The 23,203-nt window shown below is 39.0% G+C and overlaps 1 protein-coding gene across 1 annotated transcript in view; it reads left to right on the top strand.

Annotated features, from left to right (window-relative positions):
- The first annotated feature begins 229 nt into the window (after window positions 1–229).
- Window positions 230–23,203, top strand: part of RIT2 (Ras like without CAAX 2) — a 248,210-nt gene continuing 225,236 nt past the window's right edge. Inside the window, exon 1 of the mRNA XM_081097430.1 lies at window positions 230–619. Coding sequence (XP_080953556.1) covers window positions 511–619 — 109 coding nt within the window. The 5' untranslated portion in view covers window positions 230–510. The remainder of the gene's footprint in view (window positions 620–23,203) is intronic.

Below are 23,203 nucleotides of genomic sequence, written 5' to 3'. Positions count from 1 at the left end.
GAATGTTTCTCCTACGTCCCCGATTCACTCCATTCTAGCCGCCCAGCCTGGATGGGAGCCAAGCATGTGCGCCTCTAACAGCTGGCACGGCACAGGGGGCAGGAGGGAGAACGGGCAGAAACAAAGAGTGAGGGTGGGAAACGGAGAAACAGGAGAGGGAAGGGGAAAAACAAACCAACAGTGAAACAGACAGGGAGCCACACGGAGAGACAGACAGACAGAAAGACACGCAGAGAACAGGAGCACTAGCGGGAGAGTGCAAGAGTGAAGGACCGGGAAGGAGGGGGGGGGGTGGGGGGTAGGTAAAAGCCAGATTTTTATTGGAAGCAATTGAGTGGTTGCTATGAGACCCGCTCAGAGCACAGGACCAACAGCCAGCTCCGCGCTGATGGTTCTTACCTCGTCCTAAACCTCTCTTTTGACACAGTTTTAGAGTTGCTTAATCTCTGAGCAAGCACCTGACACGGGCGACTTTTTCCTTCTTTATTCTCCTCCAGTCCCTCCGGTAAGATGGAGGTAGAAAACGAAGCCAGCTGCTCCCCCAGCAGCGCGACAGCCTCAGGCGGGTCCAGAGAGTACAAGGTGGTAATGCTGGGAGCAGGGGGAGTTGGTAAAAGCGGTAAGTTTTAACACCAAAATGCTGGGGAAGGAGGAACCTCTGCAGAGTAAAAAAAAAAAATAATAATAACAGTAATAATGCTGATGCTGTCGGGGCTAGTGAGCTGCAGCAGTGAGCCTCCAAGTATCTGGCAGGATGTTTAACAGTGTGAGGACTGTTCAGAGATGCTGATGAGTCAGGAGAATTGGGAGGCAGCCACTGATGATATATAGAACTTTAAGAGGATTATTTTGTCCTTTGGTTTCCTGCTGGGTAATTTTTTTATTAATATATATATATGTCTTTAAAATATATATGTAAATATATATATATATATATACACATACATATATATATATATATATATATATATACACATACATATATATATATGATATTTCTGAAATAATCATGGTATAAGAAAATTTGCTCCTGTTTTCAAAAAGATTCATATAAAGTGCTATGACTATTCAATGACACACACATATACAAACAGAGACATACATGCAGGATTATCAGTGCTGGTGATTCTGTTTGTTTCTCTGATTAGGGGCTTCCTGTCCCCCTTGCCTTGTCTCTGACCTGACGTAGCATGTATGGGCTTTCAATGGCAAGGGGAAAGGTGGTTTTTGAAGTGACAGCTGTCTAAGGAATGGTGTTCACTGTGGGACCCAGGCCGGGTGATCAACACAAATGTTGCGATGAACTAAATTAAAAGGGACAATTGCAAGGATAAAGAATATAAGTGACCATGGAGGTAGAGTGGTAAATTGTTTATGATGCAAAAAAACACATGTTGTCAGTGGTTGGGTTTCTTCAGGGGCTGAAAAGGCCAAATATAACAAATTGAAGAAGTATGTATGTAGTAGTGTTTGTAGTAATGATGCTAATCTTGGGCTATGGATATCAATAAAACATAAATAGATAAACAGACTTTTTATATAAATATAAAATTTCACAGGGGATACCTTCTTTGGGGATGCCAAAAAGCAAAAGAAATGTGAGAGTTAGCATGGGCAAAACATTTTTTTTAAAAAAAAAAATCAATAGTTTTAAGGCTTGGCAAAAAGATTCAAAGTTGAGGCCAACATTATTGGTATAGACACCCACACCCAAAAATGTTGATAAGTAATGGGTCCATCGTGACAAGAAAGTTGATCAGTAAAGGAGGGAAAAAGAGAGTGTGACTTTAGAGGACAGCAAGTAAAGAGGCTAGAAAAATAGCAAGAGACATAAAGTTGAAACCCCTCCCCCAAAGGAATTACTATAAGAAGAAAAGAAAAAGGTAAATCTGGGTATGTCCAATTGCTGCATGCATGTCAACGTGAGAAAAGTTAGTCATCTGTCCTAGAAAGAAAAGGTAACGTGAAAAAGCTTCGCAAATATGTATGAATAAGGAATTCTTAAAAATTTCCTTTTTAGCCAAAACCGGTTTGGCTCAGTGAATAGAGCATCGGCCTGCGGACTGAAAGGTCCCAGGTTCGATTCCGGTCAAGGGCATGTACCTTGGTTGTGGGCACATCCCCAGTGGGAGATGTGCAGGAAGCAGCTGATCGATGTTTCTCTCACATCGATGTTTCTAACTATCTCTCTCCCTTCCTCTCTGTAAAAAGTCAATAAAATATATTTTTTTAAAAATTCCTTTTTAAAAGAATGTAATGGGGAAAGAATTTAAGTAGGTAACGATTAGGACGGGAGGGACAGAGGAAAGATAAAGAGCAAACAATTTTTATAAATAAAACTATGCTTTGAAAAAACCTAGTCAGTCAGACACAATGAGGAAAAAAGAAACAACATGAAAAGAAAATATCAAAAAGAGAGAGAAACAAATCTAAGGAAAAGGGAGAAGATTGATCAACAGAAATGCCACCAGCTCCTTGTGAGGTCAGAGAGATGCTATAAGGGTCCCATAATGTGCCCATGTATTATCTTTGTTAGCTGGCTTGGTATTTTCTTGTTTCATCAGGAGGTTGGAGGATGTGGGAATAGAGTAACTAGGTTTGAGTCACTTGCTCCATAAAAATGAAATGTGGAGAGAAGAGATGGTGGATAGAAGCATCCTTCAGCAATGTACTTATCCCAGAAATGGTATGCATTCTCCTATTTTGAGTTCCTCCATGTATTATTTGACCTGACCGGCCATTGTCACCTCTCCAATAACTAGAAATTTTTGACATACCAAAATGGTTAACAGAGTGACCTGGTTTGCTCTCACTTCCATGTTGTACAAAAGAAGCCAGGTTTTAAATACGTGAGCAAAACGTTTCCAGTGTGGTAGGAGCAGCCAATTCACTTCAGAGACGGTCAAGAGTAAAAGAGGGTGAATAAGTCCAGTTGTACTAACTTTATACATAGCCCATTGGCTGTGACTTTCAGGGAGTGTATAACTCATCCTACAATCCCAGGCTTAGGAAATGTTATCCTTAGACTCAGTGTTTGGAATCAGAGTGATGGAATCATGTCTGACCCTTGGGCTCTGTCCCTGTGATTCAGCCCATGTTTCCAGTACATAAATGTTCAAGCCCTGATTCTCTGAATTAACCTTCTTTTGAAGGTTAAAATGTTTGCTTTCAAATGAACTACAATATTTTTGAATTAAAAAGCCACTTTTTGAGTTGATGAAGATCTGGATCAATAGTAAAAAGTAGAATTTACTTACCTTCCCACAGTTTCAGTAGCTTACATGATAGGATCTTGCAAGTCAGTTACAGTGGTTTGTATGAAGGGATTTCAAGGGGAAATCTGTCTGTAGAAAGTAAAGAAGATATATCAAGCTATCAACTGTTTGTAATTCTGAGTCTGTTCTGAGTTAGCCTAAAACATAAATGAAAAACTCAATTTGCTGGGACCTTAACTTTTAAGTGAGTACAATCTTGAAAATTTCCTATGCTTACTGAGAAATTAGGGTATGTTTTCTTTTCTATCCATATTTTACTGAGACATACTTTGGTGAGTAGGAAATTTTGGAAGGATTTGCAACTTTGGAGCAGAAATCCCCCCCCCCCAAGATTTAAAATGTATTTACTATATGTGAGAAATTTCAAACCACAAGTGGTCAATAAACAAGTTATTTAGTATGTACTATGCAAGGAGCCTGTACTAGTTACTATAGAAGGGAAACAAGAATGATGTGAACATCTATAAAACATCCCCTATGGGCTGCCTGGTTTTCTTGCTTATATTCAGTCCTCTCCACAATGTGAGTAGGTGTCACTGTTTTACAGATGGAAAAACTGAGGCCCAAGAAAACAGCTTGTGTCTAGTCATGGAGGTAATAATTTTTTAGATTTCGGTGAAGTTTGATCTAACTCATTTACATTGTGTTTAACACCCCGGGCAGACAGAGCAAAGAGTTCCACCACTCACCATTAAGAAGACAGGGCTGTTGGGATTGTGTTCTTTAATTCCTGAACATGAAGGAGAAACTCAATTTTATATTTAGAAGAGAGCTAAACCATCTAGACTAACACTCTCAACTTATAAATATATATCTGTTTAATCTTTAAATTAATATAATTGAACATTATACCTAGTGCTTATATTCTATATAAAAATATGAGTATGTTGTATTTATATCGTATACATAGTGCTTATATTCTATATAAATAAAAACATATGTATGTTGTATTTATATCGTATACATAGTGCTTATATTCTATATAAATAAAAACATATGTATGTTGTATTTATATCTATGTAATGGAACATTACACCCAATATTATCCAAGAATGCTGTAAGTGCTGAGAAAACAGCATAAACAAGAAATAGCCTTGACCCTATTTGAAGATGGAGAAACTCAGTTCATGAGAGTTGAAGGTCTTGCCAGAGTCACATCTAGATCTCAACCCTCATGACCCCCTTGAAGCTTTGTTCCACCACACACCAATTTTTACACAGGATAAGTACTAATTATCCACTGAATTTCATGTAACTTGGGCATATTCTTAGCCTCCTATCACTTTTTATTCCACTGCCTACCATCCTTTTCTTCCCTCAAAAAAAAAAAAGAGAAAAAAATTAAAATCTCACAGCTGTATTTTAAGAGTTTACTGGAATCTAAATAATCCTTAGAGCTGTTTTCTGTCTTTGTGGTTTAATTATAATTGTTGTTCCTCAATAATAGAGCACAATTAGTGTCTGCTTGCTTCCTCTGTATTACATCTGGTTCTCTCAATGCAGAGTCACATTACACAGGATATCTAATTCAGTAAATGCTACTAAGATTTTATTTTCTAAAATATACTTTACCTATTCTGTTTTATGATTATGTTTGAGGGTAAAATATTTTAAGGAGGCGAGTAGGTTATCTATTCTCTATGTTCAGATGGAGGTAACTGAGGCACAGAGCTGTTAAGAGATTTGTCCAAGAGTACACAGAAATAAATAACTAGGAAAATAACTCAAGTTTTCTAATTCTAAATTTTTTTTCATCAAATTTCATGAGAAACGTATTTAAACATCCAATGAGATCTACATGTTCTATACTAGTCCCTAGGATACATCTTAGAAATACCTTGGTGAAATTTTGTGTAAAATTTTGTCAAGTGTTAAATTGGTATGAAATATGCAAGTCATTGGGAAGGGAGAGGGTGTTATTCCCAACTATGATTCCAGGCACGGCCCCTGCCCTCTAGGAGGGCACTACCTCAAGAGGAAAAATATAATGTCCACTATAAAATGATAAGCTTATGTCAGGCCTTTGACATACAAGCTGTGAAAACTCAGTGTAAAGGGTGGCTAAATCAGCATGGGGTAGTTACGAAGGAATCCTAGAAGAGATAATATTTAAATTGTATATTAAAGGATGAGTAGGATTTCTTGAGATTGAGAAGGGAAAGTATAGGGAGATCTGGTGTTGGAGAGGAAGAGAATTTATTGGGAACAGAGCATGCAAAGGCAAAAGGGGATGTGGGGGCTATAATTTTTATACCTCCACACTTGATAACTTAGTGTCTTTAGGGATAATTGGAAAAATATCTCTTCCAACTTAAAAATCTTACAAATTTCTTTAAGATTTGCTTAAAACCTATATTTGGAAACAGTGAAAATTAAAACAAAATAAATAAGCTAAAAACATAAAAAGTATTAGGGAACTCAGAATTGATTAGAATGCAACCATTATAAATTTTTGGTAAAGGGAAACTCACTTGTAAAATAAGTAATCATACTCTGCCCCACATCCTTCTGCAGTTTGTCTCTTTTACACACTTGGAGTTTTATGTAGCAGGAATTTATAAAATGAAAGCAATAACAATATTTTCTGAGGTAAACAGAAGGCAGCGCAAACGAATTCCTTCAACTGCAGTGAACTGATATAAAAAGGTAGAAAATCGAAACTTTATGTGATGAATTAAATCAAGGCAAACAACCAAGTGCATCACTCAGGTCCCTGAGGCTCTGTGTTTTACCATATTAGCAGAACTCTGGATCAGACAATCCGGAACAATTTTCACATCATGACTGTGTGTTATTTGAACCCTCTGAATTGCAAAAGCAAAATAAAAATAAACAAGGGGAAATGAAATGATTTTAAGACTTGGGGGGGCTTCTGCTCTCACTCTTAATCGTCACCACCCTAATTGCACTGAAGATCATCACTCATTGCAATGCGGTCAGCAGGAATTAGCCAAGGAGTTCCCATAAGGCTCAGTAGCAAAGTAAATTGATATCTACTTACTCCAGTAATGACTGAAAGTGGTATTCCAGTACAAGGTATCGACTGACAATGTTTCCAAGATCATATGCACTTTATATATTTTACAGTGACAAAAAGGAGTTAGTACAGCTCTATGGTTTTAGCAGAGAAAGAGCATAGAAAGGAATACATTTGCATTGGTCCCTTACTACCCACAGGCTGAGGGGCTCCTGACATTTACTAGCACACACTCACTCTGGTGTCCCACTGGCTGATGGTTTATCACATTCACCTAGCCTCCATTACTATTCACTTAGTCTTATGAGGTAGAACTAATGTCTGCATCTTATAGGTAAGAAAACTAAGCCCCATGGGGAAAAAAAAGAGACACAGAGATATTCAGTGATGAACCTGAGGTGTCTACACATATATGTCTAAGTGCAATGTTTATACTATTTTCATTTTCCCACACTGAGGGTTTTTATATTATTTCTTGAGAGCTAATAGAATGAACCTGAGTTGTAACTGTGGCTAAATCTTCATTGGTATATTTCAGACATCAGGTAAAAATCATGTACACCAAAATATGTGACAAATTTTTATTTTCTACAAAAGCAACCCTTATTAGGTGGGGAGGGGAAGCATGGAAGTTCCTACCGAACATTTCAACATATAGGTACCACAGGTACGTTACATTCTGGTCCATTCAGGAGTCCCTGAGAGTTTCAACCACATAGAGATGAAATGACAATCCTTTCAACTGGAGAGAGGGGTCAAATAACCCAGTAATGATAAGAAAATATTAAAACTAGGATCATGCCAATGAGTAAAGTAAACAGGTGCTGAATATATCAGTTGAGTTTTTGAAATCTATTAGGCCTTTATTTCAGGGATAATATTTTCTATCATCTATCTATCTATCTATCTATCTATCTATCTATCATCTGTCTGTCTGTCTGTCTGTCTATCTATACACATACATACACACAGGCACGCACCCACACACAGGCACACACACAATTGACCCCTGAATAGCACAGGTTTGAACCACACAGATTCACTTATATGTGGATTTTTTTCAATAAGTATTGTAAGTATAGTTTATCTTCCTTATCATTTTCTTGGTAACAATTTTTTTAAAATTTTAAATTAGAATTGGCATTCAATATTTTAATAGATTCAGGTGTAGAACATAGTGGTTAGACATTTATATAACTTACAAAGTGATCCCCAGATGAGTCTCATACCCCCTGGATCTTAATAACATTTCCTTTTCTGTAGCTTACTTTATTGTAAGAACACAGTATATAATACATATGACATAAAATATGTGCTAATCAACTGTTTATGTTATCAGTAAGTTTGCTGGTCAACAATAAGCTGTTAGTTTTTAAGTTTTGGGCGATTCAAAAGTTATATGCAGATTTTCAACTGAGTGGGGGAACACTGCCCTGACCCTTGTGTTGTTCAAGGGTCAACTGTGTGTGTGTGTGTGTGTGTGTGTGTGTGTGTGTGTGTAGGAAAATACCTTCCCTGTCCTTTCATTTAGTAAGAATAGAGGATATGTGTGTGTGTATGTGTGCCAAGACCTGCGAAAGACCCTAAACTATTACCAAGATTAACCCCCACTCTGACCATTGCAGTAAAAAGGATACGTAACCAGAGAATCATGATGCAATGGATTAGGTACAAAGACAGATTTACACATGGTATTTTTTGAAAGCAATGCAAACTGAGGCCAGGAAGTTTGAGTGACCTAACACCAGTTGCTCATCTGCTCAGCTATAGGCTTGGAACCAGAAGCCTCCTGACTTACTTGCTCATGGTTCCAAAATACAACATGCGGGCGCGCACATACAGTGCGATTGAAACGTCGTGGCCCATGCGCAGAAGTCGGTATTTTGTGGAAGAGCCACACTCAAGGGGCCAAAGAGCCGCATGTGGCTCGCGAGCCGCGGTTTGCCGAGCCGCAGAATGCCGACCCTGCATTAGACTATGCTGTCTCCGGTAAATCAGCATGCAATCTGCTTCTTCCACCTGGAGTTTAGGTTGCTGGTAGTGACTGCTTTTGAGCGTGTTTATGTAGCGTGGTAGAGTTGTGATGGACGGCAGACCGCTGCATTGCTTACAAGCATGCAGGAAACTCTTATTCCTGAATGTGGCTATTTTTTGTTTTGTTTTGTTTTGTATTGTTTTGCAAAGCCCATCAATTATCTCAACTCAGTCACTCAGGCTTTGCTCGTAAATGTCAACTCTCTGATGACCATCACGAACTGGTGCCATCTGCTCTTCTGGTTCATCAGGAGGCACCAGCTAAGTATCATTACTGGAAATTGTGCCAGCTCATCCCTTCTGCCCTTTCTGCCTGCCACAACCCTGTCCCAGCTAACAACATAGCATCAGGGTTGGAATATGACCTGTTCTAGTCTCCACACTCATGGGTATCAGCATCCTGCCATTGCCAAGTATATGGGAGGGGTAGCAGTGTGTTCCAGGTTCTCCCTGGAGTATGTGGGAGGCAGGAGCTATGTTGGAGGATGCTGGAGGATGCTGAGGAGGGTGGCCTCTGCCTCTCCGGAGATGCTGTTTTGAGAGGGGAATCAGAGTCCACATAAGGTTTGGAAACCCAGGAAACAAAATCTTTAATTGAACTGGAATGAGATTGTATAGAAAATTTGTGGCCTCACAATGGAATACCAGACAAGGACTTTTAACTAGTTTGATATGTCGTGGTGAGTGGGGATGGCCTTCATGAGTAACCTGCTGGTGCAGGGAAGGCATTGCTTGGGTAGTTACTTTATTGAATGGATGAGAAAACCTTGGTTTCTCACTCCTCTAAATAGTTCCTCTAAATATGCTTTAAAATGAGAAAAAAAGATGTCAGTGTATGATTTTGCTCAAATCTGTGTACACTCATGAGGAGGAATGATTCTTATTTTGTCTAAACTGTAACTTTCAATTTCTTCTCCCAATGAAGAGCAAATAAGAGCTCACCTTTCTGAGTCTTACATATGCCTAACCCTGTTCTAAGTGCTTTATGTACATTATTTTATTGAATCCTCCCAAATGCTGCAGTGTAGGCATGGCAATTACCCCAATTTACAGATGAGAAAAGTGAGGCTTGAAGAGGGTAGAGTAATTTGTTCTGGAACCCAGAACATGTTATGTCTGTGAAGGTCTTAGCCAACACCAGGTCCCAGGCTCTTAACCACTGTCCACTATGCCAATCACCATCCATGTTCTTGATCTATCCTTGATTTACAGGATGTGGGCTCAGCATACAAATTATGACAAAACAATGCAAACTGGAAGTTTGAGTATCATAGGAAATCCAGATTGGTGCTTTTTCATCTATAAAATAGGGATAACAACAGTAACTACTGCAATGATGAATATTCATAGACTATTTATAACAAAACCTGGCACGTGGTGAATGCTGAATAATGCTTGTCCCATGACTGGATAACTTTGTTTTTGATTATTGTCTTTAATAGCATGTAACCTTAAGCACTTGGATTTCCATATTCCTTATCCTAAAAATGATATGAATTAAAATGACTTGAGAGTTGTTGTATAATATTAGAAAATATTATATAAAAATGTGAATTAAAGGGCTCAAAATATTATATCTCCATTAGTCCTATTGCCTGCCTGCTGCCTGCCCCCCTCCTTCCCTCCCTTTTTATCTCCCTCCTTCCCTCTTTCCTTCCTTCCCTCCCTCCCTTCCTCCACAGCACCACCTAAGGCAGTTTACCTCTAGGGTTGGGGGGAGGGTGATAGCAGAAGATCTTTCAGATTTGTTCAAGGAAAATGTTATTTGGATTAAGTATTATCAGTGTGTCATTATCTATCCACCTGCTCTATGCCCACTCTTGCTCTGTGTAGCTTTATATTGATTAGTTTCAGTTTTAGGCTCTTGAGTGATAATTTCAATGACAATAATAATGGTGGCTTGCTAGTTACCCTAATAAACAAGTCTTTTATTCATGCTAATAGACCCATCACACACACACACACACATACACACACACACACACACACACAACTGTCTGCTAGAGAAAGGATTTGGGGACAATTGCTTAGCCTTGTAACAGAAGCTACAAAGGGTCTTAGAGGAACTACATTGTATAACAAGCATGCCTGTGCTTGAATCTGGACTGAAATAAATTTCTCTAATACATATGTTGTTGTAATAAATTTTGAATAATTAGATATTTCCTTTGTTCTCCACCATTGCGATGCTGCTACATTTAAATGGAAAGAGTCATATTTAATAGTTGCAGGAAAAGCTAATAAAAAGGTACACACATACAGTTTGTTAAAATTAAAGAAATCAGACAAGTTTTTAAAACAACAAGATACATATTTATTACTTGAAACTGTAAAGACTAATTGGTCCCCTCTTATCTTTTAACCCCCAACATCCCATTGAAAAATTGTCTTGAGGTTCCATTTTGCTCTTTCATGACAATGAATTTGAAGATGAATAAGCCCACCCTATGTTTAGGATGCTCATTAACACAAAGAAGCCAAAGTAAGATTGTGGACCAAAATGTGTCAGATAGGCAAGAGCAAGGAAGATGCAAATGCCTCATTAAAAGAAGTGATCATATGCCCCATAGATACTGTAGAATCAGAAGTAATGCAAATTCCTTGAAAGCCAAAGGGCTGCCAGCCAAATACATATGAGATACTGAGAATAACTCTTGTTTTATTTTCCAAATCATTTTCTATTGTACACCCAGGTCGGGGTGGAGAGAAATCGTTTATGAAATGTCTTGGGGAAACCCTAGTGAACAAACAAGCCCTTAAAACTTTGTTTTCTCTTGTGTTTATGACTTAAAAATGATTATTAATATCTAAAAGAAAAATTATTTCCTGGTTATCACAGAGCAAACCTGAGTTAGGTTGTGAGTGTACCTCTGAATTTTGAAACAACCACAAATTTATATATTTTTTTCATGGGAGGGTGAAAACCATTCTGGGTCATGATTTTATTGTGACAAACTCTGTTCTAAAATGAAGGGATGGACCTGGAGATTACAGTGCTAAGTGAAATAAGCCAGTCAGAGAAAAACAAATACCATATAATCTCACTCATATGTAGAATCTAATGAACAAAATAAACTGATGAACAAAATGGAAACAGAGGCATGGATACGCGAAACAGACTGGCAGCTGTCAGAGGGGAGATGGGTTGGGGGGATGGACAGAAGAAGATGTAGGGATTAAGCAAGAGAGAAAGAGAGAGAGAGAGAGAGAGAGAGACAGAGAGAGAGAGAGAGAGAGAGAGAGAGAGAGAGAGAGAGAGAGAATAGTGTGGTGATAGCCACAGGGAAGTGGAGGTGGGCAAAGGGGAATAAATTGGGATGGAGTGTGATTTTGGTTAATGAGTGAGTGGTGATGTTTTGTTGACTTGAAACCTCTATGATTTTGTGAGCCAATGTCACCCCAATAGGTTCAATAAAAAAAATAAATAAGATAAAATGAAAGGAAAAATGAAACCCAGAGAATAGCAGACAATCCCAGAACCAGATTATAATCAAAGCATCACACCTTCTTCCTGACTTCAGGAAGCTCTAAAATCAAGAAGACAAGATCCATAGCAGTAAATTATTGCTGCTATGAAAAAAAAAAAAAGTTCTTTGCTAGTGTTAAGAACTTTTTCTTTCTAGGTTTTCCTCTTTTGTTTAACTACTCACTCCTTTCATTGCTTGGTTATAATGAAAGAACTTCAGCAATCTAATATCAGCTTCCACCATTTCTTTAGACCTGCTCCACAAGAGCCTTTAATATATTTTGCCCTTTAAAATGTATCTCTCAGCTACTTTATTACAGAGAAGCAAACAGAAAACATTTTCGCTTAGAATACTCTGCTGTGACAAACTCACAAGTTACCTGCCTCTCTGAATTTATTTGCCTTTTCCTGTAATTCTGAGACAGCCGAGCATGTCTGAAGATGGATAGACATGCAATGAAATTTAATTCTGCCACTTGGAAGGCAAGTAATTGACTTTGTTGGCCCGTCCTCTTCTTTTAGATCTCTTGATATTGGAGGACCTAGGGCTCATTTCTTTGATCTCAACTAATCTTTAATTTCCTAGGTTATTTCATCAAGCATCATGGCTGGATTTATATATCTTTAGATTAAATTAAATTAATACCTTTAGATTAAATTAATATCCATATTGAAAACTTAAGAAGACATCACTAAAATGGCCAAAATTAAAGAGACTAATAATGCCAGATGTGGAGTAGGATGTGATGGGAGTATAAATTAGCACAAACACCAATTTATATGGAAAATGATTTGGCACTATGTATTAAACTAAAGAAATGCATCAGTTAACCATATAATCCAGTAATTCTACCACTAGCTACACATTCTAAACGAAATTCACATATGTGTGGAACAAGTGGCATGGCCAGAATACGCATAACAGCATTAGTCCTAATGTCTTCAAATTAAAAGTTAAATACTCATCAGTATAAGATTGAATGAATCAAGTGTGTTAGAATATTAAATATTATATATTTATATAAATATATATAAGGTATATATTGAAATATTTTATATAAATGGTAGAAATAACCTTAAAATCTGGGATATTAGTTGCCTGTTGAGGAAGGTAGGAGGCAGTGATTGGGAGACATGGGGACCCTGCAGTTCAGGACATTTTCTTGTTTCAGTATGGGTGCTGGTAGCATGAGACATTACTTTGTGATAAACTACAGAATTATGAACTGTCCTGCTGTGCATCTTCTTAAAGTATGCTAAGTTTCACAAAAGAAAAGATTTATGGAATTTTAAAACATTATATTTTCTGTCCAGAATTCTTTCTTAGACTCTAGTCATACGTTCAACTCTCTACTTGACATCTTCACTCATATAACAAATAGCAGGAACTAAAAATATCCAAAACTAAACTACTGATCTTCTTCGCAAATTTGTTTCTCCTCTTTATCAGTTGATGGCAACTCCGTCCTTCTAGTTGCTCAGGCCCAAAACCTTGGCCTGATCATTTTCTCCACTCCTCTCATATTTCTACATTCAATTCTTAAGTCAATCCTTTGGTTTTATCTTTTATGCATACCCAGAGGTCCCTTTCATCAAATTTTGACTGTTACCACTCTGGTTCAAGTTACTATTCTCTTTTGCTTATTTCTGCTGTATTACCCTAACTGTTCACCATGCTTCTACCACATTCTCTACAATTTATTCTCAACGCATCAGCCAGAGTGGTCCTTTTAAACTAAAATTCAGATATTATCATTCCTGTGCTTAAAGACCCTACCACAAGCCCTGTTTCACTCATAATATTCCTAATGGCCTCACTTCTTGTGTCCTATTATAATTTTTCTTGCTCTCTCTGCTACAGCAATACCAGCTTCCTTGTTATTCTTCAAATATGCTACACAGACACAATCTCCTTTTAGAGACTTTGTTCTAGCTTTTCCCTATTCCTGGAATACTTTTCTCCACATATGTACTTGGCTTATTCTATATCTTCCAAGCATTGTAATATTATTATCTCAATGGATCTATCCTAACCAGTGTATTTTATTGAAACCCTAGCCTTCTTACAATACCCCATGCCCTTTGCTCTCTTCTTCATTTCTTCTTCATATAGCACTTATTATCTTCTCATTTAATAATGTATGAGGGTATTGGTAATTGTTGGCTTTCCAGAAGTAAAATGTCTGTTTTGTACTTTCAAGTTTCTAGTACCTACATGACATAAATAGTTACCTGATCTTATGACATTCAATTTCTTCATCTCTAAGGTATGGATAATAATGCCACCTATGTGGGGGGGGGGAGGGGGAAGGTTAAAATTAAGAGTGGTAGCAATGGAGGTCAGCAATGATTAGGTTTTTTCATCAACTGAACTGTGGTTATTATATGTAAAGTTCTTAGCACTAAAAACCCCACAAGTTTATTCCTTTAGTCTTATGTAGCAAAGGAGTGTGTACACAACTCTTCATGTTACAGAGAGATAAAACATAGACACAGTTTATGATCTCTCTAGATATTTATACTCCAGTTGCATTCAAAGGCTTTCAAAGATAACTGTTCAAGTGGAATTGTAGCTCTGATATGAAGATTACATGTAACAATCCAAATAAATCAGTATCGTGCTTACAGTAGGTGTTTGATGTTTGAAATTCTTCTTCTTATATCTACTAATAAAAAGGCTGATACTTGAGATGAATAAGAAAGGGAAACATTAATAGGTCTAAGATGAATATTCAACCTTACGTTCACACATTCTAATGGAAAGAGAGTAGATGAAAGCTTATTTATAGATCACAGTAATCTTAGAAATCTCTACCTAGGCTGTTTTAAACTAAGCCACTCATTTATTTAGTGTGCAGCTTAAATGTATCGAGCTCTTGCTCCCCAGCCATTGTTCTGGGCACTAGAAACACAGCATCGAACTAGCTCCCACCCTTCCCTTTAAAAACTCTGGCATAATGGTAAAGAGAGACAAATGATTGGAAGATTGATTACAACTACTGAAACTTTAAAGCTGGTCTTGTTTGTGTTCACTTTCCTGCTTATCTTTTCCATATATATTGGCCTTATAATCAATCACCTAGAACCAAAATAGAAAACCATACAAATGCATCCCCTCTTCTCCTGTTCGATCCCCTCCTGTCACAGTCATGGGCCAATAGCATGGAGGTTCCCCCAGCACAGCCCAGATGTCACCTTCCTTTTCTCTGTTTCATCCCAAATATTCCCATGACTGTTCACTCACCTAAGGCTGGATTTGTTTCCCATGGAGTGTGCTTAAGAGTGCAGTTTAAGATCCTGCCATCAGCATTCAAATCCTGATTCTTACGCTTACTAGTGGTGTGATCCTGAGCACATTACTCACATCTGAGAATCTCAGTCTTCTTCTCTGCCAAATGGGGATGATAGCTATAATAGTCTAGCAATGAACTAATTAATAGCTTTCCAATATGTTAATGAGAACAAAGTGCTTAGAACAGTACTTGGCACTTTGATATAAGTGCTAACTACTGGTGTCATTAACATTGCCACTATTGTTATTATGTTTTTCCAAAAACATTATTCAGTCCTATTTCAGTTGAAGACTATGCTTTCTACATTGTGTCCAATGCTGATATAAGTTTCCTTTCTCTTTATTACCAGAAAAGCATTTCTCATATATTTCCCTACCTGTAACAACTGTTATTTGGAGTTTGGGGTTAAAAAAAAATATTCATGCAATCTCAAGGAAATGAGCTAGAGTGGTGGGGACACTTTTGTTAACTAGTTTCTAGGGAAGAAGGTGGTTTCTAATTTCCAAGCCTAGAGTCCTTCCCAGGAAGAAAAATATATGTTTCTGCATTTTTTGAAAACTATCTGCTGGACAGTAAAGAGTCATTATCTGGAATCATTCTGGGCACTCAGAGGACTTTTATTTATTTTTTATTTTTTTTATTTTTAATATATTCGATTGACCCTTTACAGAGAGGAAGGGAGAGAGAGAAAGAGTCAGAAACATCGATGAGAGAGAAACACCGACCAGCTGCCTCCTGCGCACACCCCACCAGGGATGTGCCCGCAACCAAGGTACATGCCCTTGACTGGAATTGAACCTGGGGCCCCTCAGTCCGCAGGCCGACGCTCTATCCACTGAGCCAAACCAGCTAGGGCTCAGAGGACTTTTAATATGTTTTCCAACATTGCAAGCTTCTGTCTAGTTTATTTTTTTAATTAATTAATTAATTTTTTTAATGTGGAAAACCTCATGCATAATGAGAGTTTAGAACCAAGTAAATTCAGAGGAGAATTAGGGAATCCAGGTTGGCTTCAGTAGTTTGTGATGCTCATGGAAGGTCACACCCTTTATATCACTCTGGGTTGTTCATCATTCTTGGCATGTGCAATTATTTTTAATTTTCAAATTATATAGCTAGCACTTGAGCTACACCAGCTAATCCCCCTCTAACTAATAAGGTCCTCTGTTTCTACCTTTATTGATTAATCATCTCTTGGAGTTTTTAATATCCATTTGTGCTTAATTTGCTGATATTAAAAATGCCTCATTCCTGAAAATGATGAATAGTCTTCCAAAAGACAGGACTTCCGTTTTGATTTATGTAATACTGAGTTCACTGGAGTCTGGCTCGAAGCCTGCCATTGGAGATCCTTGGAACAAAGAGCCCTCTAAGGACACTTTTCAGGTCTTTAAATACCTCCCTGTGGCCTAGTAATTAAACTGTATTTTTTGTTTGTTTGTTTTTAATTTGGACTTTATGGAGATCTTCAGCACCAGCTTCCAAAATGACTCCCCCATTTGGAACTACTGTTTCATTGCACAAATCCTCCAAACACACCTATGTATCCATACCTAACTTTTGCATAAGTAGTCCTCCTACTCAAAGACCTTCCAGCCCCACTGACCTTCTAGAATTTTCTCTGCCTATTTAAATTCCATTTATTCGTCAAGAGCCAAGAGGTGAGCATCTATACCCAGAGTAATTTATTCTTCCTCTCAATATTTTTTGCTTCTGCTATCTGTACTATTCAATTTGATTTATATATTTAACTTTCTCTGTGTATGTCCTGGCTCTTCACTATACTATGAACTTTTAATTTAAGTCTACTTTTATATACTCGGTGCCAATAGTTCTCAAAGTATGGTCCTGGTTCTTAGCTGCTATAGCATCTGGGTACTTGTTAAAAATACAGATTTTCAGGCACCACCACAGATGTACAGAATCAGATGCTCTGAGGTTAAGGTGAGTGATTTGTATTTTAAAGCTGTTTTGGTATTATTGATGTAAACTCAAGTGTGAGAACCAAACTGGCCCTCAAACTTAAACGCATATTGGAATTGCCTAGGAGAGTTTTTAAAATTCTGATTCAAGGGCATCATCCCCAGAGGTTTGGACTATATAGTACTTGGGGGAAGGCAGCCTGAGCATTGAGATGTTTTCAGAGTTCCCCATATGATTATATTCTGCAGCAATATTTGGAAATCACTACTCTCTACAACACTGCTTTTTTTCTCTTTCAGAGTAGTCAGGGTTAAAGATATCAGACACTCACATACTTGTTAGTTCAAATGAAATTCTTCTTATTCTAACAAGAGCTAAACCCCTTTGTATAGGAACAAAAACACATCTCTTCCTAAGCATGACACTGGTTTTGGAATTCTCTCTCCATTTATTTTCATTCCTCCATTACTTTCCATTCTCAGTCCCTTAGACTTTATCTTTAGCATAATTCTTTTTATTTTTTTTTCTTTATTGATTAAGGTATTACATATGTGTCCTTATCCTCCCATTGCCCTCCCCCACCACCACCTCATGTACTCATCCCCCTGGTGTCTGTGTCCATTGGTTAGGCTTATGTGCTTGAATACATGTCCTTTGGTTGATCTCTCCCCCTTATCCCCACCCTCCCCTACCTTCCCTCTGAGGTCTTTAGCATAATCCTTAACAAAGAACTCCAAATTTAGCATACAATGTACTTATTCAAGCAATTGTGACATAAAATATTTTGGGAATAATATTAAGTAATTTTCTTGGGATTTTATTTTTAAAAATATTTTTGGCCCTGGTCAGGTTTCTAAATGGTTGGAGCATCTTCCTGTACACCAATTGCGGGTTCAATTCCCAGTCAGGAAACATAACTAGGTTGTGGGTTCGATCCCAGGTAGAGGCACATATGGGACATAGCCAATTGATCTCTCTCTCTCCCCCCACCCTCTCCCTCCTCCCCTCCCTCCCTCTCTCCCTCTTTTCCTCCCTTCCTCTCTCTCTAACATCCATAAAAACATGTCCTTGGATAAGGATTGAAAATTAAAAAAAATATGTTTTTGTATGAAATACTTGATACATGTAAAACAATGTATGTCATATGGAAGTCAAGAATAATAAATAAACAAACAACTTTGTGCCCTACCATTCAACTTAGTGTACATTTTAGTTGTTTGTTAAATATCCTTAATCACCAAAGGAACAAATGATTTTCCAACCTTTCTAGATATTATTATAGGTTAATAAAAGAAAGATATAAAGGCAAGAGTATCTCTCCACCAGCCATCAAAATGTAAGATGTATATAACTTATCCCCCATGCTAGCAGGTATCTTTGGTATGAAAATATAAATATAGATTGCCATTTGAACAGGAATCTGACATGTTATGAAGTAACCTACACAACCCTACTGTGACATTGTGAGTATGCGTTACTCTTTTTGAAAGTGTGGATTCATTTCTGGATTTGGGGGGCATGTCGCCTTTCTAAATCTCAAGGTACAGTGTTAATAGCCTGACAGGGAGAACATGGTCCCTGGCTCAGTTCTGTGAATTACTAACAAATAGACCATGGAAATTCAAGTGAGCCAAATTGTATGGTTCTGTTCAATTTGGGAGTTTGTTTTACCGGTGCTAATCTACACTATCTTCACTAGAAAATGTTCTTTCCTAAACCTTCTAACAGATCTGAAGTAAAGATTTGTTGACAAATTGGTGTTTCTATGCACTTCTCTGTTTCTTTCCTTCCATCTTTTATTCCAATATGAAATATTTTCCCTGCTCTGGTTTCTGTACAAGACTTTTCCTGATTATCGATACCTCTGCAAAGTTCAAATGTTGTAAGTGTAGATGCTGTTGTATATGATTATTCACTGTACCTACTCATCCAAAATCTTTCAACAGAGAGTTGAGGGAACAAACATCTCCTAATTTTAAATTTCTCACCTTTAATCTTTTTTTTAATTTCTTAAAGTATTACAAAGAGTATTTACACATGTCTCCTTTTTTCTCCCCGCCCCCCTCACCTTTAATCGTAAAGTGAGGGAGAACAGTGGATTGGACAATATCCAAATTCCATATATTTTTTTCTAGAAATGTTAATGTGAAATAATCTTGCTCAATCAAATCATCATGGAAATTGAGTTAAATACTTAAAATCTGCATTTCTGAAATACTACTTAATTTACCAACTCAGCAAGTGCATGAAGTCATACTGCAGATACATTTATAAATTTATTAGAGCTGTAATCTCTCTTGTGCTATTTTGGGTTAGATAAAATGGTTACATTGAATTTAAAATGAAATTTACTATTTTTACATATGGGAAGGTGATTTAAATAAATTTTCTCCTAAATAGTAAGTTTTAAATTTATTTGTATATTTGTCTATGTTTTCAAACCCTATTTACCACCTCAGTTTTTCTAATTGATGGGAAAAACATCTTGTTAACTTCTGTCTGATATTTTGACTTATTTTTATGCCTCATTTTCTGGAGTTAACACTCCATATGCCATTCCATAATATCTATATTAATGTATTAATTAATTGTGAAGTTTTTATACAAATAAGAAACAAGGCAGATGTGTTTAACAATTTCCCCAAATATATTTTCAATGCGAAACTTGACATCATTCTGTATCATCAAACTCCTGTTGCCCTGAATGTCTTCTTTAGTCCCTTTAATTACAATAACTCAATTCAAGATAATTAAAAAATCATAGTGCTCTCAAGAACCAGCTGAAGAGAAAATATATTGGGCAATATATGGCCACTGATACACAGTAAGAAAACACTGAAAACGAGAGAGTGGTGTATGTGAAGCTGATCTGTAAGCACGCATTTCACATTCAGCTCCAGCCAAAATTCAATAAATTCTCATCCTCTATAAATCCCACTCTTCTGATATTCAATGCTGGGGAAATATATACTGGTAATCACTCAATTTTCTGCTGGCTTTCTTGGCTTGCCGTATCTTCCATCAAAGCCATACTGAGCCATAGAAAAGCCTCAGGCAAAATGAAAAGCCACTAATAATGATTTTGATAGATTTTTTTCATTATTTTTTGACTTTTAAAGTACTACATTAAAATGATCTGTTTGATCACTGAATGTTTGCCCCTCCCCTACATTTTGTGCTTGCCTTACCCTACTCCCATCCTGCCTTCTCCTTTCCCTTTGCTCTACATCTATATTACTTCCTATAGAATCTAAAACTTGATAGCTCATCTTGCATAAAGTCCCAAATGTAAGGTAAAAATGAAGATTGTGTAATGAGAGTACAATTCAATTGTCCAAGAGGCCATGTCAGTACTGATGTGAAAACGCGATCCCACAATTTGTATGATCTGTACCAGTTCCCACAGATGTCTCTGTCTTCCATGTCTCACCTTAACCAAAGTGCTAGAGCTAACTCATGCATAAACAAGACTTTTTCTTTTTTCTTTTCTTCTTCACTGACCTAGCACAGGACTGATTTCTTTGGAAATTTCACTTCTCCATGCTGACAGTCCCATCACTTGCAGGACATTCATTTACTATTCCTTTGTCACATATTCGAATGTGCCTGCTTCTGAGAAACACATCACCCACCACTCCTCAGTTACTAGACAGAGAGGGGGGACACAGAGAAAAGAAGGGTCTTTACAATAAATTATTGATGGTAATAAACATTAAAAAAAAAAACACATTTCCTTGAGATGTAGCCAAAGTAGCTACAGAAAATCAGGGACACACGTTTTCATTGTCTCCATGAAAACCAGTTGTTAAACTTTACCGCTGCTCATGGAGAGTGAGCTACAGCAAGATCCGCTGGTCTCCGGGAGATGAGCATTTTTTCCTTGATTGACAGCGACTCAATTAAATGAGAAATACTACAGTAACCTTCACTCCTCTGGGGCGCAGTTCTCTCATTTGAAAAATGAAAGCACTGAATTAGTTTCACTCCAGATGTTTTCAAGCTCTTAAAAGAATTCTCCCACCTACTCCCATGATTCTTTAAGAAGTTCCTCTGTTTTTGACTCAAGCTAATAAAATAAGTGAAAGTGGGATTACACTGTAATTTCATTCTTTTTTAATTTGTGATAGCTACTGTGACAAATTATCTGGTTATGAAAAACTGCACCCTTTAAACACCCTTTAAATTCCCTTTCACTAACATCAAGGCTGAAACTTCCTCTGACCATTCCAGACTGGTCCAAAACAGGCAAAATAAGAAATCTATCCTAGGATCCAAGTTCCAGCAATGATTCCTTGTTTTAATGATTTTATGTTGCTTGCAATCTTATAATACTACTAGAGGCCCGGTGCACAAAAATTTGTGCACTCAGGAGGGGGGTGGTCCCTCAGCCAGGCCTGTGCCCTCTCGCAGTCTGAGACCCCTCGGGGGATGTCCACCGGCCGGCTTAGGCCCACTCCCCTGGGGGGATCAGGCCTAAGCTGGCAGTCAGACACCCCTCTGGCAGCCCGGCAGCCCTTGGGGGATGTCCACTTGTCAGCGGGGAGCAAGCCTAAGCTGCAGTCGGACATCTTTAGTGCTGCTGAGGAGGCAAGAAAGGCACCTGCCATCACCACTGTGCTGGAAGCTGTCAGCCTGGCTTGTGGCTAAGCAGAGCTCTCCCTGTGGGAATGCACTGACCACCACGGAGCATCTCCTGCATTGAGCGTCTGCCCCCTGGTGGTCAGTGTGTGTCATAGTGACCAGTCATTCCCAGTCATTCTGCTGTTAGGGTCAATTTGCATATTATCCTTTTATTATATAGGATAGAGGCCTGGTGCATGGGTGGGGTCCGGCTGGTTTGCAATGAAGGGTGACCCAGATCAGAGTGGGGGTCCTGCTGGGGTGCCTGGCCAGCCTGGGTGAGGGGCTGATGGCCGTTTTCATGCTGGCCACACCCCCTTCGGTGGGGGTGGTTCCCACTGGGGTGCCTGGCCAGCCTAGGTGGAGAGCTGATGGCTGTTTTCAGGATGATCACACCCCCTTCAGGGTTGGGGTCCCCACTTGGGTGCCTGGCCAGCCTGGGTGAGGGGCTGAGGGCCGTTTTCAGGCTGGCCATGCCCACGGTCTAGAAGCAGGTATCTGGGATTTATTTAACTTCTATAATTGAAACTTTGTTGCCTTGGCCTGGCCCAAAGCCTGGGTTTCCCCTGGCAACCCAGGTTCCCAGTCCCTCCTTGAGTGGAGGCCATGCTGGCTGGAAGCAGGTATCTGGGGTTTATTTATCTTCTATAATTGAAACTTTGTAGCCTTGAGTGGAGCTCAGGGCTGGCAGGGCAGGCGGGAAGCTTGGCTTCCTCCATCGCCAGGGGCAACTCAAGCCTCCTGCTCGCTCCAGCTCCATGGCCACCACCATCTTTTTGACGGAGTGAGGGTTAATTTGCACATTACGCTTTTATTAGATAGGACTAGAGGCCTGGTGCACAAAATTCGTGCACTGATTGGGTTGTCCCTCAGCCCAGCTTCTCCAATCTGGGACCCCTCAGGGGACATCCCTCTCACAATCTAGGACTGCTGGCTCCCAACCGTTCACCTGCCTGCCTGCCTGATTGACCCTAACTGCTTCTTCCTGCCAGTCTGTTCACCCCCTAGCCCCTCCTCTGCCAGCCTGGTAGACATTTAACTGCTCCCCTGCCGGTCTGAACGCCCCCAACTCCCCTCCCCTGCCAGCCTGGTTGCCCCCAACTGCCCTTCCCTGCTGGCCTGATTGCCCACAACTTCCCTCCCTTGGCAGCCTCTTTGAGGGCATGGCAATCAATTAGCATATTCCTTCCTTATTGGCTGTGGACGCTGCCATCTTCTCAGCCTGCTGCTCAGTTGTTTGGTGGTCCCTCACTATCCCCCTGCCAGCCTGGTTGCCCCATGAAGCCTACTGTTCAGTTGTTTGGTCGTCCCTCACTAACCCTCCTGCCGGCCTGGTCGCCCCATGCAGCCTGTTCAGTCATCCGTTCGGTTGTGATGATCGCTTAGGCTTTTATATATATAGACTAGAGGCCTGGTGCACGAATTCCTGCACCAGTGGGGTCCCTCGGCCTGGTCTGAGGGGTCAAGCCAAATCTGCCTGTCTGACATCCCCTGAGGGTTCCCAGATTGCAAGAAGGTGCAGGCCAGGCTGAGGGACCCCACCGGTGCATGATCGGGGCTGGGGAGAAATTCAGGAGGTTGTCCAGCCAGGGAGGTTCCATGGGAGGGCTCCAGG

The sequence above is a fragment of the Myotis nattereri genome (genome assembly GCF_964212035.1).
Source record: "Myotis nattereri genome assembly, chromosome: 8".
NCBI lineage: Eukaryota > Metazoa > Chordata > Mammalia > Chiroptera > Vespertilionidae > Myotis > Myotis nattereri.
The sequence above is the reverse complement of the archived record's forward strand: the minus strand, read 5'-3'. Positions and strand labels throughout refer to the sequence as shown.